This window comes from Solanum verrucosum, unplaced genomic scaffold, assembly GCF_900185275.1.
Source record: "Solanum verrucosum unplaced genomic scaffold, falcon-dt-bn FXZP01000128.1, whole genome shotgun sequence".
Lineage (NCBI taxonomy): Eukaryota > Viridiplantae > Streptophyta > Magnoliopsida > Solanales > Solanaceae > Solanum > Solanum verrucosum.
In genome coordinates this window covers 1,721,851-1,740,876 of record NW_026020327.1, presented here as the reverse complement: position 1 = coordinate 1,740,876, position 19,026 = coordinate 1,721,851, and the positions used below count along the sequence as shown (strand labels likewise).

Here is a 19,026-nt window from a genome sequence, read left to right as displayed (position 1 = left end):
ATTGCTTGGGAGAAATTGTGTTTACCAAAAACCGCATGGGGGTTACACTTGTTGAACGTGGCAATCTGAAATAAAGCAGCATTTTATAAACTTCTTTGGAACCTATGTAGAAAAAAAAAAGTGTTTTGGATACAATGGTTCATATATACTATGGAAAAAGTGAACCACTAAGGAGTGCAAGGACAAAGCAAGCATGCTGGATAGTTCAAAAGCTATTAAAGACACAAAAATACATTGAGGAGGTAAATATGATTGAAATTGATTTGCTATAGATACGTACACACATTCTCAATCAAAGTGATGTACCAGAAGTTGATATGTTTCCACCCTAGTGTGCCATGGAGGAGAATAATGTGCAACAATTCAGGCTTACCAAAGTGGTTATTCATCTAATTATACGTGACTATTCATGGTAGACTATATACTAAAGATAGGATGTTAAAATAGGGAATGCAGGTCTGCCATCTATGTCCTCTCTGTGATATCAAATCAGAAAATATAGAACACTTGTTTTTTGAGTGCTCTGTAGCTTCTTACGTGTGGAGAAGAGTATTGCATTAGCAAGGAATCTGTCGACAAGCTATGAATTGAACTAGAGAAATACAGTGATATGAAACTATGCGCAAAGGCAATGACAATATTGCTATTTTTTTCATAATGGTATTTGCGGCATATGTCTATAAATTGTGCATGAATGGAAAGAAATCATAGAATTTTTCAAAATACATATCGTCGCAAGGATAGGATTATGTTTGAGCAAGCATGCATGGAGAGATAACTCGATTTTTAAATCAGCTAAATTACTATCCAGTCCAACAAATTGCATTTAGGATATAGGGAAATATTACATAGTGATTTACTAGGCCTGTCCACAGAGTTGGAGTAAACCTGTTGTACTTTAGTAATAAAATGTGTTTAATTACAAAAAATAACTTATATGATTAGCGATATGTAAGTTGTAACTGTGGTCAATATATCACAGTGGTTGAGAATGGTAATTGATGGTACATAATATTTGATGATAGTATGGTAATAATAATTACGGTGTGTCAAAGTTAAATTATTTCTAATTATAGTAAGTTTACATTATTTTAGGATAAATCATATACACCATTCGTGTACTTTTACTTGTCACTTGTCCCTAAAATAAATTTTCATTTTTACTTTTCACTTTTGACATATAAAGAAAAGACAATAATTATTTTTCATGTTTCACCCTCAACATTAAATACTTATTTTTCAAATTATTTTCTAAGACAGGGAGATAGTTTAGTAAAATACATATATCAATAATTATTTTCTTAATGAATATATCAAGTCAAACTATGACAAGTAAAAGTGAACCGAAAGAGTAAAATGGGACAGGGTTAGTAATTACAAATGTTCTTTTGGTACTCAAGAAATTAATTTTTGAAACTATTACTTCCCTAAAGCTAATAGTATGTCATTTTCCCATTTGCAACTCAGACGCAGTTAAGCTAATAGCTGCTGGTAGGAGAGATGACAAAGGCTATACACGTGAAAAATTGCGCGACAAATCCATCAATTTCCAATTCAATCATCTCCATAGCTCGGCAATTTTTCTCTACAACATGTGCAGTATCAGGCTTAGAATCAGAACCAGAAGGAGTACGCAAACTATTTGGTTCACCTATTGGTGTTTTACAAGATAAAGATCTTCTCAAGAAGGCTCCAAATGGGGAGCTTTTAGTACTATATCTTATTGACAGTGGGGCAATGGATGCAGATGCTAGTTTATACAACCAGCTTCTGAAGAAATGTACAGAATGGAAACGGCTGAAAGAAGGCAGAGTGGTTCATGAACACTTCTTGAGTTCGAGGTTTAGTCATTATACTGTTCCGAATAACACGTTGATTAATATGTATGCGAAGTGTGAGAGTATGGGTGATGCTCGCAAGGTGTTTGATGAAATGCCTGAAAGAGATATGGTTTCTTGGACTGCGTTGATTACTGGGTATTCGCAGAATGAGGATGCTAAGGAGGGGTTGGTTTTGTTTACTGAGATGTTGAGGTTTGGGTTTATGCCGAATCAGTTTACGTTTGGGAGTGTTCTTAAGGCTGCTGGAGCGTTGGAGAGTGGCGGTACGGGTAGGCAATTACATGGGGGATGTGTGAAGTGTGGATATGAAGAGAATGTTTATGTTGGGAGTGCTCTTGTGGATATGTATGCAAGGTGTGGACTAATGGATGAAGGGAAGATTGTGTTTGACAAGTTAAGTTGCAAGAATGAGGTTTCGTGGAATGGTTTGATTGCTGGGCATGCGAGGAAAGGTGAAGGAGAAATTGCTCTGATACTTTTCTGTGAGATGAAAAGAGGCGGTTTTCAGCCGACCCACTTTACATTTTCTAGTGTTTATGCAGCCTGTGCAAACATTGGAGCTCTAGAGCCCGGGAAATGGGTGCATGTTCATATGATCAAATCAGGTTTGGAACTTATTGCTTTTATTGGTAATACTCTGCTTGATATGTATGCTAAGTCTGGTAGCATTGATGATGCCCGAAAGGTTTTTGATCGGTTAGTGAAAAAGGATGTGGTCTCTTGGAACTCGATGCTTACCGCCTATGCTCAGCATGGACTTGGAAAAGAAACCGTAGAGTGCTTTGAGGAAATGCGTAGGATAGGACCTGAACCTAATGAAGTGACTTTTCTTTGTGCTCTTACAGCTTGCAGTCATGCTGGGCTTCTAGACAATGGAATGCATTATTTTGAATTGATGAAGAAATTTAAAATAGAACCTAATATTTCACATTATGTGACCATTGTTGATCTACTTGGTCGATCAGGTCAACTTGACCGTGCTGAAAAGTTCATTAATGAAATGCTAATTGAACCAAATGCAGCCGTTTGGAAAGCTTTGCTTGGAGCTTGTAGGATGCATAAAAATTTAGAGTTGGGTGTTTATGCAGCTGAACGTGTGTTTGAACTTGATCCACATGATTCAGGGCCACATATTTTGCTTTCCAACATCTATGCCTCTGCTGGTAGGAGAAGTGATGCTGCAAGAGTTAGAAAAATGATGAACCAGAGTGGAGTTAAGAAAGAACCTGCTTGTAGTTGGGTGGAGATTGAGAATGCTGTTCATATGTTTGTAGCAAATGATGATGCCCATCCACAGAGAGAGGAGATCCGTAACATGTGGGAGAAGATAACTGATAAAATTAAGGAAATTGGCTATGTTCCAGACACTAGCCACGTGCTTTGGTTTATGGATCAGCAGGAGAGGGAAGAGAGGTTGCAATACCATAGTGAACGACTTGCTTTAGCATTTGCACTTCTCAATTCTCCACCTGGGTCCCCTATCCGCATAAAGAAGAATATCAGAGTTTGTGGTGATTGCCATACTGCATTTAAGTTTGTTTCAAAGGTGGTAGACAGGGAAATCATCTTGAGAGACACTAATCGGTTCCATCATTTTCGCAATGGTTCTTGTTCCTGTGGAGACTACTGGTAGTGCTTAAATAATTCCCATATATGCAATGGTTAACTATCAAAGACTCATTTAAATTATCTGTGGTAACGTGAAATCATTCTGGACTTGACTATTATGTTGGACATTGTTGCAATTGGATGATGCATGTTTTCCTACCAAAATTGGTTGTTGGCTTATACACAAGCATCTTTTATATATGCAGTCATCCATCAAATGGATTAGAGGGCTTTTTTGCCTTATAAGGCTGGTTTTGACTACTTCATTGCTTTCTAGCACATGGTTAGAATCAGGCTACTCTCATGGTCTCTGCCACTCTGAATAGCACAGGAATGATAGCATAATGGCTAGAGGTTCTGGAAAATACTGGTGCCAATTGACGATGATTTTTGCACTTGTAGAAAATCAAGACCATCTTGCAGATTCTCTAGGGAAGCATCTAGGTATGAACTGAAGGGACCTTTATGCAGAAAAACAGTAAGTCTTTGATATTTTATCTACATTTCATGTTCTGAAACTGCAAATATTCATGTACTGACTGTGTACGTAGTTCCTACCATATGAAAGAAAATTTGTTTTGTCCCTAAATTTTAAGTACCTTGAGTTCTACCTTCTGTGTTTTAAGAGCTTGTTACATTTTCTCTTCATGCTCAGGACAGCTACACATATCTTGTTATGTACAATCTTTTAGGTAATAGTGGATGTGATTGCTTCATGTTCAAATTTCTAATAACATGGGTCGAACTACAGTTCTTAAAAAGCGTATATTTGCTCAGAGATCAATCAGAAACTTAAAGTGAAAAGGCCACTTCATTTTTCTGTCTTGTGTATATCCGGGTTTTATGCTGGGTTAGTTCCACATTAATGACGTAAAAATAATGTTACTTGATGCCGCATTCTGACATTTATGGTTTTACCTGTCAAAATAAACAGAAATGAGTTAATGCTTCTCTCTTGAACTTCAGGAACAATACAGTTGAAGAACTTGATAATGGGGTAGCAGTGTAGCAATGCAACTCAGAAATGCTGAAAACCTTCTCAAATTCCTCTGGGATGTGTAGGTAGTCAAAGCCTTGAGAATGGTACAAGAGCATGGATCCATGAAGAAACTATGGCAGAGGCCAAAAGGTTCTGGAAATAATTCCATAGCACTTGGTGAAGCAAACGAAAGTTGAGAATCTTGATAAAAAATGTGAGACTGCAGCGTAATGAGGGTAAGACAATCATCTTGGACCCTGAACTTCGAATTAGGTCAAAGATTGCTAGTTCATTTAACCCTTGTTACTAGGCTGAATGTCACAGAGAACTTAAGATTCTAATGTCAGCAAGTAGAAAGCACCAGTAAGTTCTCAATTCTGTCTTTAATCATTGTACTTTCCAATTACTTTCCCTCGAATGAAAACAAAAACATCGAGATCTATTCTGTGAGAACTTCTTTTATATATTCCTTCTCCTTCCACCTCTCCATTTCCTTCACATTCAATTAGTTTACTCCGCTCGATAAGTTCCAGATCATCTTTGTTAGTCATTATAATAGCATTTTTATCAAATGAAAACAGGACAGCTTGGATTCAGAGAACTATAGTTACAGGTGTAAACTAATGCAACTATGATTTGATCATTTCAATTATGTTTTCCTGGATTATATCTTATGCATTTTGAACGGGGACTGTATTTTGTTGATCGAGATGCAGAGCAGATGGAAGGATGTGGTGAAGAAGATAAGATCTTTCACCTGATCGTGTCAAAGAAGCTTATAACTGAAGTACTTGCAGTGAGAAAGCAAGAAATGTTGTAGACCAACTCAGTCAAGGGATGTCCTTCCTCTCTCCAGCCAGAAATCGCTGAAACCTAGCATGCTCCTGTGAAGTTTTCCAATAAGAACCTTTATTGTTGCTTGAATTCGACGTGGTAGCCAAAGGGGCAAAGCAATCCTTACCCCAGGGGTGTCACGCGACACTCCTTCACTAGAAAATTATATTGTATAGATAGTTCAATATTTTGTTCGTAGTTCTGATAACATGATGATTTAGTATAATTTAAGAGTAATCCAACATGAAAAATTTGTTGAATGTAGGATGAAGTCATACAATTCTATCATGACATTTCTAAAATATAATTCTTCCTTTTATAGCTTTGAATAGTATAAATAGGTTTCATTAGTGAATGAAATGAAATAAATACAAAGAGATGCATAGAAAAGAAAAAAAAAGGGTATTTTGTGAATAATCCAATTTACATTTGATATAACATAAAGTTTGATTAAACTTAATCACAACACCAAGGGACCTGATCTGTTCTCTACAGAGAACTCCTAAGCTCCATGAATGCAAGACAAGCTCAAACTCTGCGTGTATTCGATAGCCTTACGCCCAACACCATTTTAAGCCTCATTTCAAGATCATCAACGCTCTCCCAAACGCAGCAAGTTCAGGCTCATATCCTTAAAACTGGCCATTCCAATGATACCCATTTCACCAACAAGCTCCTTTCCCTCTACGCCAACTTCAACTGCTTTGCTAATGCAGAATCTCTTCTTCACTCGCTTCCCAACCCCAATATCTTCTCTTTCAAATCTCTCATTCACGCTTCTTCAAAATCTAATCTTTTTAGTTACACCCTTGTTTTATTTTCTCGGTTACTATCAGCGTGTATTTTACCTGATGTACATGTACTTCCTAGTGCTATTAAAGCGTGTGCTGGGTTATCGGCGTCGGAAGTTGGGAAACAAGTTCATGGGTATGGTTTAACAACTGGGTTGGCGTTGGATTCTTTTGTTGAAGCTTCTTTAGTTCATATGTATGTGAAATGTGATCAGTTGAAATGTGCACGTAACGTGTTTGATAAAATGCTTGAACCGGATGTGGTTTCGTGGAGTGCTTTAACTGGTGGTTATGCGAAGAAAGGGGATGTTGTTAATGCTAAAATGGTTTTTGATGAAGGTGGGAAGTTGGGTATTGAGCCGAATCTTGTTTCGTGGAATGGGATGATTGCGGGGTTTAATCAGAGTGGATGTTATTTGGAGGCGGTTTTGATGTTTCAGAGGATGAATTCGGACGGGTTTAGGAGTGATGGGACGAGTATTTCGAGTGTTCTTCCTGCAATTAGTGATTTGGAGGATCTCAAGATGGGTGTTCAAGTTCATAGTCATGTGATTAAAATGGGTTTTGAGTCTGATAACTGTATTATCAGCGCATTAATTGATATGTATGGGAAGTGTAGGTGTACTTCGGAGATGTCACGAGTGTTTGAAGGGGCGGAGGAAATAGATTTGGGTGGTTTTAATGCTTTGGTTGCTGGGCTATCGCGGAATGGTCTTGTTGATGAGGCTTTTAAAGTTTTCAAAAAGTTTAAGCTCAAAGTGAAGGAATTGAATGTGGTCTCGTGGACTTCAATGATTTCTTCCTGCTCACAACATGGCAAAGACCTTGAAGCGCTAGAAATTTTTAGAGAAATGCAGTTGGCCAGGGTGAGGCCAAACTCCGTAACAATTTCTTGTTTGCTTCCCGCCTGTGGAAATATTGCAGCACTAGTACATGGAAAGGCAACACATTGCTTCTCTTTGAGAAATTGGTTTTCAGATGATGTCTATGTCAGTAGTGCATTAATTGATATGTATGCCAATTGTGGAAGGATTCAGTTGGCTCGCATCATTTTTGACAGGATGCCAGTACGTAATTTGGTTTGTTGGAATGCAATGACCAGTGGATACGCAATGCATGGAAAGGCTAAGGAAGCTATTGAAATCTTTGACTTAATGCAAAGAAGTGGGCAGAAACCTGACTTCATTAGTTTCACGAGCGTTTTATCTGCTTGCAGTCAAGCAGGCCTTACAGAACAAGGGCAACATTACTTCGATTCTATGTCTAGAATTCACGGACTTGAGGCCAGAGTGGAGCACTATGCTTGTATGGTCAGCCTTCTTGGTCGCACAGGAAAGCTTAAAGAAGCCTATGATATGATTTCCACAATGCCAATTGAACCAGATGCATGTGTCTGGGGTGCTTTACTGAGTTCTTGTAGAACACATCGTAATATGAGTTTGGGTGAGATAGCTTCTAATAAACTATTTGAACTTGAACCCAAGAATCCTGGAAACTACATTTTACTATCCAATATTTATGCTTCTAACAACAGATGGAATGAAGTAGACAAGGTAAGGGACATGATGAAACATGTGGGCTTGAGTAAAAATCCTGGATGTAGTTGGATTGAAATGAAAAACAAAGTGCACATGCTATTAGCAGGAGATGATTTACATCCTCAGATGCCACAGATTATGGAAAAGTTGCGAAAATTAAGCATGGACATGAAGAATTCAGGTGTTTCACATGATACAGAATTTGTTTTGCAAGATGTTGAAGAACAGGACAAGGAGTTGATCTTGTGTGGGCATAGTGAGAAGTTGGCTGTAGTTTTAGGAATTTTGAACACTAACCCAGGGACTCCTCTAAGAGTCATTAAGAACCTTAGAATTTGTGGGGACTGCCATACCTTTATCAAATTCATCTCCAGCTTTGAAGGGAGAGAAATTTATGTTAGAGACGCAAACCGTTATCATCATTTCAATGAAGGTGTCTGCTCATGTGGAGATTATTGGTGATTGAGATTTGTAATCTTGAGAAGTTCCTCAAGCACTGAGAGTACCCGAAGCAGGATGTTAGTGAATCCAGTTGCGGCAGGATGCAACAGAACCAGTTGCATTTGTACAAAAATGGAACTGAGCAGCCAAGTTCAACCCTGGTATCTAAATCTAACAATCCAAGCAGTTGTAATCAACTCTACTTTCATAATCTCATCCAAATTGGCTTGGTTAATCTCTGATGCCCAGAGTCCTTTCCTTTCATAGCAATTGTCGCCTTGGTGTTGTCCCATAAAATGTGGTCTGAGAAGGGTAGAGTGACAGTAATTTGAGCATTTGACAGAACCTGGAAGCTGGATCTGTGAATCCAAAATGTGGGGTGGATACACCAGGACTGTCGCGTTTATGAGAGATTGGAACTCATCAGCCAAGTCTTATTCCAAATGCGAAAATCTAACATCCAAGCACTTGTAACCAGCCTACTTTTAAATGATATTATTTGTAAGTTCTTATCAGCCATTTTTAATAATATCAAGCACTTCTAATGCCATTTTTCTTATAAAAACAAGAAATTTACTTGTTTAACCCCTGATGCATAAAGTTTAATGACCTTCATTCTTCTGAATTGTTTGTTGAGAAAGTTGACAGCTTAAACATTCTTCTTATTAATCTAGTCTTCTGTGCTTCTTAGGGATGATTTACAGGGTTGCAAGTCATTTCTCCCTCTGTGTAGATTCTTTGCAAGGTGCAACACACTCCCTCCTTTTTCTTTTTGATTTTTAACAAGGACTAGCTTTAAAAGAATACAAGTCATTATTAAAGATTACATAAATGGGAAGGCTTTTAAAAGCTAAACCATTCAGTTAGTAAAGTAGTCAAAAGTCTCAAAATCAAACAATGAAGGGCTTTATCTGCAAATAATCAGAAGAAAAAAAAAACTAACAAGTGTACTCATGAAGAATTTTAGGCATCTAAGGGTAGTGATCAATAAAGCGGGCAAGAATTATAAGATCGTTAGGCGAAACAATACTTGGTGATTTATTCTCATAGATAGCATGTACCACATAGAATTAGTCAATGTTGGTGGGAGATAACAAAGTACTTGTAAATAAGTCGAGATGCGTGCAAGCTAGCTTGACCACTACCATTATTAAAAAAGAAAGATGGTGAGCTTTTTGCACGAGTAAATGCACGGAAACTTTAACTTGATACTGTTGGTCGAATAACTTCCACTGTATGGTAGATTGGATTTGAAGTAAAGAAACAATGTGCATGAGAATCTTTCAAAGTAAAATCGACATAACGTCTCAAATAAAACACATTACACGTGATTCACAGCAATGATAAGAGAAACAAAAACTAGCCAGTATTTCAATTTTTAGTTTTCTCTAAATTCTCAAAGATATCTACCTATCTATCCAATTCAACTTTTTAAGTTCCGGTCCCAAGCCCGCACAAAAGACGTGCAATTTTATCTCGTGATTGAAATCATGAGATAAAATCAGCATTTGAATATGAAGTCCATTACAAAAGTACTGTTTAAATGTTAGATCAATACAAACTTAGCTAAGAAGAAACACAATAGAACAAAAGGGAACCATAGACAATACCAATATTGAGACAAGATTTAGGCATTGGTGTTACACTTGCATTAAGTTTTGATAGATGTCCTTAAACTTGTCCATGATTATATGTATATATACAATACTCTTATGTATTTATGCTTGAAGGAAGTAGATACTCTATTATGGTAAAAACATCATATATACTGAATTGGATTCCATTTCCTCTCACAACAATTAGTAAATCTACAGTGTTAATCTACATTATTGACTTCCCAAGTGTTTCAGATTGCCCAAGTTACAGCATTCCCACTAGAAAGAAAACAGGACTAAAAATACAAACATTCTACCTAGATTCACTAGCATGAGTTTCAGAGCCTCTCAAGAACGATCGTCGCCACCATATCTGGAATGATTTGCTAAGGTTAGGGCATTCAGTACCATCCTTTGAGAAACACTTGAACCAATCCATAAACAGAACATATTGTTCCTTCAAAGGAAGAGTAAGGAGTGATTGACCCATCGCTTCCTCCAGTGCCTTCATGTCTAGGCCTTTTTTACATCTCTGTAACCATCCAAAGTCCAATAGCATCGGTCTAAACCATGTCTGAAGAAGCCCCGACCTTGCTTCAGAGCGGCAATGCATTTTCCCAGTGCCCATTGCTATGAATAGCATAGCTGTCACCCGGCTAAGCTCGTATCTGACCAATGGAGATGCGCATTTATGCATTGCAAGCAACTGACTTTGTTTGGTCCATATATCCACCAAGTCCTCCGCCATCTGGTGATCGAGCAAAATTTCAAGCAGCCATATGATGTTGTCAACCTGCTTAGATATGCGGTCAATCAGAGTCCGGTCTTCTTTCTTAGCCAATTTTACAGATGGACTCGTAGCAGTTGCCTCCTCAAGCAAACTAACAAGTGAACTTATACAAGATAGGCATATTGCAAATATATCCACCTTGTTCAGATCAGAGCAGTCCTTTTCATAGACTGAGCTTTTGCACAGGAGACCCTTGACTAAGGACTTTAGCTCGTTTCTTGAATTGGCATCAACGCAGGTGGTCACAGACCAAACAAGCTGCTTAGACAAAGTCTGTTGGGAATCTGTCATATCTAGAGCATAGAGTCTGGCCGAAATGTCTCTAGCTGTTTCATGATCAAACTTCATTTTATTAAACAATCTTCTCAATTTCTCTTCCTCTTCCTCAGTCCAAGGAACAGCTTCAAGGTACTTCAAACATGATAAAACACTCCGGTTGAATTTGATTCCAGCTGATACCTAAACATTAACCAGGGATAGCATGAAACCACCAAGACAAGTTGAAGATAGGGGAGAGAGAGAAGTCAAATACTAGCCAAACAACAAGGGGTGTATTTTATTGGTAGTGTGTATAAGAATAGTGTTGAATAGGCCAATAGGGTGTATTAGTAATACTAGAATTTTCTTATCCACTGTTTGGTTTCGTGTATTACGAGTAGTTCTGTCTTTACCCATGTTTATCCAAGTATTAATAATAGCCCATGTATTGCTAGTACCATGGTTTGCTATGTATTAGTTATACACCCTATAATACTGAATAGTGTGTGTGTATACCTAATATATATATTAGTTATACATAGGCACAAAATCGTACCAAACAAAAGATCAAATAATACCATAACTAATACATATGGTTAGACTTTCTAATGCATCCTGCCATTGATCCCATAGAGTTCATCACACAGTGAACATTTTTCCTTTCATGGAAGATGTAAGGTCAAATTTCTCGATTAAATAAAAGAGGATCTTCAATATATGCACAACAATTCAGTACCCTTGGAAGATGGGGACGAAAAAGCTTAAACTGGCACAACCCAGCCGCCGTGTAAAACCAATGGTGGAACAAGGAAAAAGAGACCCGAAACTCCATGCAGATAAGAACAATTACAAAACAAAGACACTCAGTAGAAGCGGACCCTCTTTCACATTAAATTCAGTAACAGAAATAGCAACCTGCAGCAGTTTTTAATACTTAAAACTAATTCAGCAGAAAAATTAGTAGAATGCAAAACTTGACCAGAGGACTGATTTGATAGGCATTTAGAAGACTAAAGAAACAAAAGGATGCACATGCATTCTGGGAAAACATACCAACCAAAAGTGTTTACAGGTTTTATTGGCCACAAGGCAAAGCTTTTTCCTACATGACATAACTTAGCAGTTCCATTATAACTAATACTTAGAAATTAGAGAAAATTATTACAATTTTTTTCTCCAAGTTAGAGAAAAGTTGAATAAGTTTTTGCTTCCACAATTAGGAAAACGGAGATTCACTCACTTCCAATCCTTTTCTTTATTTTTCATTCCTAGATGAACAACATTACCAGATTTTGCATAACTAAAACTGAAAATAATGCTAATTTCTATTTCATTGCAGTTAATCTTTTCTGAATTTATTCGATAATTAATCTTCCTTGGTCCATTTATTCTTTATCTCCTTGTGGGGGATGGATGGGAGGTTTTGGTGTTTATCCTCTGACCAATTTGTATATATTTGGTCTACTCCATTTCTTGGTAAATTTAAGTGAATGAACAGTACACAGACACAATTGAGACTGCATTTAACACGACATAAATCAGAATCCAATAGCATCATTCTCTTTGTACAATAATGGTCCCTATATCAGATAAATTTCACCTCTTGCAAAGATAATAGAGGTCCATTATAGCTCTCTCTAAGTTGTACCAAGAAAGTCAACAGTGCAAGTTGGTTTGAAGCAACTTGATAAAAAACTTGGAGATGAATAAGAAGATAGGAAATATGGGTAGTAACCAAGCCACAGCAAAGAAAAAAGAGTCATCCAAGAAATGAAGTGAAACTTTTATACTTGTATACCAGGGCATAATAGAAAAGTAACATTGGGAAGAGCAGGAGGTTCTTGGAGTTCTGGGAGTAGAAAGTTAGAAAGATCCACATCAAATACAAAAGTTAAGGGTTTTTTTGCAGGCATCTTACGGAGAACAAACTTGTTCCACTGTTTGTTAAAGCTCTGGCCATTTCAGGCACCTTAGTATGCATCCTGAAAGCTACGGAACTATAGAGCTTCATGAGATTTTGAAAGGTTGGAGATATCAGGAAGAATTTAACTGGATGATGAAAAGAATACAGCAAAGCAGACATGTTAGACGGCAGCATTATATCACACTGAGTAACTGAGGTTGCACCACCTTAAGAGCTTTGCAACTTTCATTGGGCAATTAGAAATTTGTTCAAGAATAAAGAAGAGGAAGTTCACTATAGAACTTTCCCTATAAGAGAATGGTCCCAGCCAAACACTAGACTTAAGGAAATAGTCAGACTTCTATTAAGAACACTGAATTAACCTTGTACCATAAATACGCCGGAAAGAAGCCTTTGGGGTTTCAAGGGACCAGCAGTGCAAGAATTAACCTCGGTAAACTGAACCAACCATGCAATTTCTAATGAGTCTATGTGGTTGTTCCAACCTTAGCAGCTTATCTAATAAGCCTTCAAGCATGGAATATAAGATGCCAACTTCTTCAAGTTCTCTACATATTCTTCTATATTTGATAAAACATATGGGATGTTCCATATTCTTAGATGAACAAGTAATTATTTATGAATAACCGTGCTATTTCCAATTGTTCTGCTAAGGTCTGTGTGCCTAATTAGTGTTCAAACATGGAATATATGTCGCCAATTTCATCACGAATTCTCTACATACTATTCACATTGCTTAAGCCTTAAAAACATGTGAGAAGTTCCACAGTCTCAAATAAACAAGTACTAATTCATTCAGGAATCACCATCAATGCACCCCAATACCTAATAGTCAATTGACAAATTTTCAGTTTTTAAAGTAACTCAACTACCTCCTCTGTCCCAAATTAACTAACCTATATTGACTTGCCAAATTTGATAACCAAATTATCCATATTCTATTTCACCTTTTCGGAAACAAAGCTTAATTAATTCACAGCATTTTCATCTTAGTGTAATAAGAACCTATTAATGCTTTCCAAATAAAAAAAGTTGGGACACTTGAAATGATTGATGAAGTAGTAAAAATTATAGATCTTCAGAAGATTACCTCGAGAACATCAATGGCGCGATAAGCACCGACCCTGAGAAGTTTCCGAGGAATATCATCCTCAAACATAAGCTCAATTGTATCGCGAAAAACACCTAAATTCTCCACATCAGGCACCTCTATCCTACACAAACCCCTCGAATTTTTCCGATAGTCAGCAATCAAATCAGCAAAAACAGAACTATTGGTACTAAGAACCTCAGAGCTAAGCTCCAACACTAAACCACCACCATTCTTTCCCTTCAGATTCAACCTCACATCAAAGATCCCCAAACTACAATCATCCCTAACCCCAACCCCACCACTAGCTTGCTGCTCACAATCAACCGGAGTCGGCGACTTGGGTATCTCAGGGAAACTAACCGGGCCGGTCGGGTTTAGGGTTTCATCGATAGAATCAATCGGAGAGACCCGACCCGGTGAGAGGATCCGACGTGGGTCAATTCGGGTCAGTCTGGAGGGGTTTTGAGGAGAATTAGGGAAAGAAGATAAGGAATTGGAAGAAGACTTCGTGGGTACTTCCGGTTTTAGAAAAGATTGGGTCTTCTTGGGATTTTGAGCCGGAACTACAGCTGGGTTCTCCGGACTATGTGGTGGTACAGTAAATGAGCAACACCAAGCCCGGCGATGATGTGACGGCGGTTCACGGCGGCGATTGTGGTGGTGAGGTTGAGATTTCAGGCGCGTTGGGTCGTGCATTTCGAGGGTAAAAAGCTTAAAAGATACAGAAGTACAGTATGTATGTTTGAAACTTTGAATGGTTCAAGAACTACACAGTCTACAGAGTACTCAGTTTGATCCGATATGTAGAAATGTGGAAACTTTACATTTCTTGGGAAATGGGCGTAACCATGTTCTTCTCTAGGGCGAAGAATTGGTGGAGAAGAGATTCTGATGCTTTGTGAAGCTGACGGCAAAAGCAACAGTATAGATACTGGCAAAGTGAGCTGTGAAATTGAATTTATTTTTTTCCTTTTTTTTTAATGCACTAAGCCTTCACTATGTGCAGAATCCGAAGAAGAATCAAACCAACAACAAATTATTGTATATCATCTTATCTTGCATTTACAAGAGCTATTTTATAGTTACAATATATGACCTCTTGATTACGTGATAATAACTTTATAGTTAAAAAATTTCCTTCCAGCTTATTCAAAATAAGTTGGAAGAGATGTTTAAGTCGTACGGAGTTCAAAAAAATCCAAATTATTAAGAAATTATTGTATACAATCTTATCTTACATTTACGAGAGCTGTTTTTATAACTTAAGCGCATGACCTCTTTAATTAGATGATAATAATTTTACGCTAAAAGTCTCCTTCCAACTTGGCAATAAAGTTTAAAAGTAAAATGAAAATTTTGATCTTAAATATTTTTTAATCATTCATGTAATTATAAATCATATTATTAAAGATATAAAAAAAAATCATGTTAAGTCATTTGAAAAATAATATTTTTTTAAAAAATGAACTAAAAAAGAAGAAGTGCAAAAAAATTGAGATAAAAGGAAGCAAGTATTTATTTCTTTCATCTTCTAATAGAAAAAAAGGGGAAAAGAAGATTTTGAATATTTATTTAATAAAGTAATTGACAGATCCACTTGTTGCCTTTTTGATTTTAAAGCCTAGTGGGTGCATAATGAGTGGGAAGAAGACTATATTCTATTTTAGATTGGATGACAAATGAAATATTTCTAAGAAATAAATTAACAAAATACAATGAATATTATTTAAATAAATTAAAAAGAAAATTGTGTTTTCTTAATAATTATGATGTATAAATTAATTTATGTACATCTTAATTAATTTGATAAGATATTTGTTATCTACTCCAACAAAATGTTAGCTTATATGTCCAAAGGGAAACATTCTCTTCAAAAAAGGGTGGCTTGGATGAATTTTCAAAAAAATAAATGTTCCATACATTTGAATTATAATAAACTTTTGGTAAGTATAACCTTCATAAGTAGTGGTTTAACTTATTCACATAATCACGTTAGTATTTGGTCCTTTTGGAAGTAACTTTCATAAGTAGTGGTTTAACTTATTCACATTAGTATTTGATCCTTTTGAAGAGACTTCAAGGGCTTGGAGAGAACAAGCAAAATTCAACATGTATTCCTTGAAAGGATCAAGGAAGAGACTAATGATTCATGATGTTATATCATAGTTAAATGTTATGGATTTGATTCCTTTAAAAATGTGATCGATCACTCTTTTCGATTGTGATAAGTCAATTTTGACCTATCCTATCATTCACATACCATTTTCTGATTCGCTCATATATCTAATTCGATTTTTAGCTCATAAAATTCATCAAACTCCTTTTTTTAGTTTTTTAGTTTTTTATTGTTTTATTTTTGTCATTATATGTTAATTAAAGAAGAAAAAGAAGCCGTGGAATCTTTAAAGTTATTCAAAATTAGTTAAATTTCTAAGGGATAATTATCTAACGAGACAAGATTATATATCATACTTATCTTTTTTTATCAAACAAAGATATTGTATATATTATATAATATTAAGGAGATATTACATTAGTAGTATATGCACCTGATCCTACAAGGTATGGGGACATAGGATCTCCTTGACATTATACTTATCGTTATAAATATAACTTTTTAAAATTACCAAACATAATTATTTTATGGATTTTCTAGCAAATACTCAATACTCACATTCAATTCATCCTCAACTGGTCCCATATGTTCCTCTCTCTCATTTTCTTCTAACTACAACTTAAGCCCTTATTCAAACGAGTGACAACCGACAATATGTTTGATGAGACTTCAAGAAGAAACTTAGGAGTCGTTTGGTAGAGTATATAAAAATAATGCAAAATATAGTGTATTCGTTATGTTGAGATTTTTCTTATGTAGTGTTTAGTCTAATGTACTAAAAATATCATGCATTGCATAATTATTTCTTAAAAAATATTTGTTTATGAAAATACCCTCCACAAATATAGTGGAAAAGGACGTGAAAAAGTTTTTGAGGGACAATTGTGTCTTTAATCATGCTAATGCATACTGTCACGCCCCGAGCCTACACACTGGACGTGGCCGGCATTCGAAGACCATTGTTGGCCTCAAGCAAACCCTTGGCTTGGCTTACTAACTCAGCGGAAGACTATATGCATATTTATAAAGATCAATAGCACACTACTCAACTTAACTAATGAAATAACTTAGAATGTTTAATAGTCAACATTCAACTTGGCCAAAATGGCAACTTAAATCTTAACATATGAAATGAAAAGTAAAGAAAATTGAATTCACTAATTGACTGTCTGATTATCTATGAAGCCTCTAAACAACTGAGATGGATGTCGGGGCAGGCCCGCGACATCCTAATGAACTAATACTAAAACTGAAAAACAATGTGAAGGAGTCCTCTAGAATGCAAAGAGGCTCACCAACAGACTCTGAACTGCTCACTGGATCAACGAATGCGCCGGATGTCGATCCTAGTTACCTGTGTCTGCATCATAAGATGATGCAGGTCAACTGACATCAGTACATTGAATGTACGAGTATGCGAGTTGGAATGCTAAAACAACATAGGCTCGAAAGAGATTATGAAAGAAACACCTACATTGGCTCTTCTCAACTCTTGAATACTTAAATAAACTCATTTCATTATAAAGCATTTTAAAACAAGTGCAATATAAAGAAAAACTGTTGAAAACATGTTGTCAATTCATAATCATAATATCATAAAAAGACAAATCATGCTCCATCTCAAAGTCTACTTGTGCAATGCATGAATGAAGTCTCATACCCCCATTCACAGTAAGCAGAACCCCTTGAGGAACCATGCTACTATTGTTGTGGGAGTTTCTCTAACCGACAACCATCACTTAAGAACTATAGTGATGACACAACGTTTTACCTCACGCTGCCGAGGCCCATCATATACCTTGCCGTGATATAAGAAGCTAACTCACTAAGTGGATCCACTAGTCTATGCCAAAGGATTCATATAAAAAGTATAACCCTTGTATACCCATGATGACTACATGGTTTATGGGGGCTGTGAGTTATCTGAACTCTCCCCCATATCGGTGCTCAATACTACTCCCAAAATATACTAGCTCTTTATGTTTTAAAAACATACTTCTTCTGTGATTTGAGATTAGTGCTAAAAACTTAGCTCAAAGGCCATCTCAAATATCTCAGTTTCCATGTTTGCTTCATTTAGAAAGCTATTTCTCTTTTCTAAAAACTAGCTCGAAGGCTCTTTGAAAATCTCAGTTTCCGTTCTTATTTAAATGTGAAAACATTTTAAATCTTTTTGGGAATACTTAGTCCCCATATACTTTTGAAGAAATGAACTTCAATCTTTACTCTTTACTCTTTACTCAACTTGAACTGTAAGTCTTAAAACAAAGTTAAAAGCATTTGCAAAAGACTTCTCGAAAAGACTCGAAAAACTTCCTAAATTTGGCTCTTAACTTTCCTTGAATTTGAATTTATGGATTCAAGGTTATGATTCATGTTTTTGGACGATTTCTAGATGTTTAGAAGTTATTTAGAGTAGTTAGAATCAATAGGAAGTGTTAATACACTTTAGAAGGACTTAAATAGTCTAAACGACGAAAACTGGTGAAAAACGACGATTTGGGTGCATTCCGAGTGCGTCGCGCCAACCCCAACTTACTGGGGCTCAAATCTAGCGCACTGCTGGCGCGCCGCCCCTGCCTGCCTGGTGCTATGGGGGCGCGTCGCGCCAGCCTCCCTTCAGGCAAAATTCTGACGAAGTATGATCTTGTTTTCTGATCCTAAATCGTTTTAATTCGATTCTTTTTCTCAAATTCACTTTAGATTCATGTACCCAAATCATATACACAAAATCTAACCCAACAACTTAAAGAAACAACACTTAATCATCAAGAAATTCCTTAATCCCAACTCATGTTCAAGAACGAAATCAATTCAAGAACAACTATCAAGAACATCAAATTCTCAATCTTTTTAGGACGAAAATACGCTGAATTAAACATGCTTGGCGCGTGGTGAACTAAACCAGCGCTATGTGATCTCACATACCTCTTAGGGATCAAACCCATGGCGAAAATCCGCTACAACACGCAAGGATCTCGACGGACGCTTGATCCTCTCTTCTTTTCTCTTTTTTCTCTTATTTTCTCTTCTTTTCTCTTCTTTTCTCTTCTTGAACTCTCAACTAAAACCTTAGGCTAATTTTAGGACTACAAAACTGAACCGAATAGGATTAGACCCTAAAATATTACTAAAAACGAATTAAATCTGATTGGGTAAGGAAAAGACCAAAATACCCCTCACTATTTTCGGCTTAACTTTCCTTAACTTGACAACCT

General features: G+C 36.5%; 3 protein-coding genes across 3 annotated transcripts; 2 read left to right on the top strand and 1 right to left on the bottom strand.

Annotated features, from left to right (window-relative positions):
- Positions 1 to 1,500: 1,500 nt before the first annotated feature.
- Positions 1,501 to 3,644, top strand: LOC125835780 (pentatricopeptide repeat-containing protein At3g24000, mitochondrial). The gene has a single exon (XM_049514880.1). It carries the CDS (start codon positions 1,501 to 1,503, stop codon positions 3,472 to 3,474), a length of 1,974 nt encoding a protein of 657 aa, XP_049370837.1. The 3' UTR covers positions 3,475 to 3,644.
- Positions 3,645 to 5,773: 2,129 nt separating this feature from the next.
- Positions 5,774 to 8,150, top strand: LOC125835778 (pentatricopeptide repeat-containing protein At1g20230). The gene has a single exon (XM_049514878.1). The coding sequence runs from the start codon at positions 5,774 to 5,776 to the stop codon at positions 8,051 to 8,053; it is 2,280 nt and encodes a 759-aa protein (XP_049370835.1). The 3' UTR covers positions 8,054 to 8,150.
- Positions 8,151 to 9,847: 1,697 nt separating this feature from the next.
- On the bottom strand, positions 9,848 to 14,640 carry LOC125835786 (BTB/POZ domain-containing protein At2g13690). Its single transcript, XM_049514886.1, has 2 exons — positions 13,690 to 14,640; positions 9,848 to 10,876 (listed from the first exon to the last, which is right to left on the bottom strand). Exons 1-2 carry the CDS (start codon positions 14,386 to 14,388, stop codon positions 9,941 to 9,943), a joined length of 1,635 nt encoding a protein of 544 aa, XP_049370843.1. The 5' UTR covers positions 14,389 to 14,640; the 3' UTR covers positions 9,848 to 9,940.
- Positions 14,641 to 19,026: the final 4,386 nt, after the last annotated feature.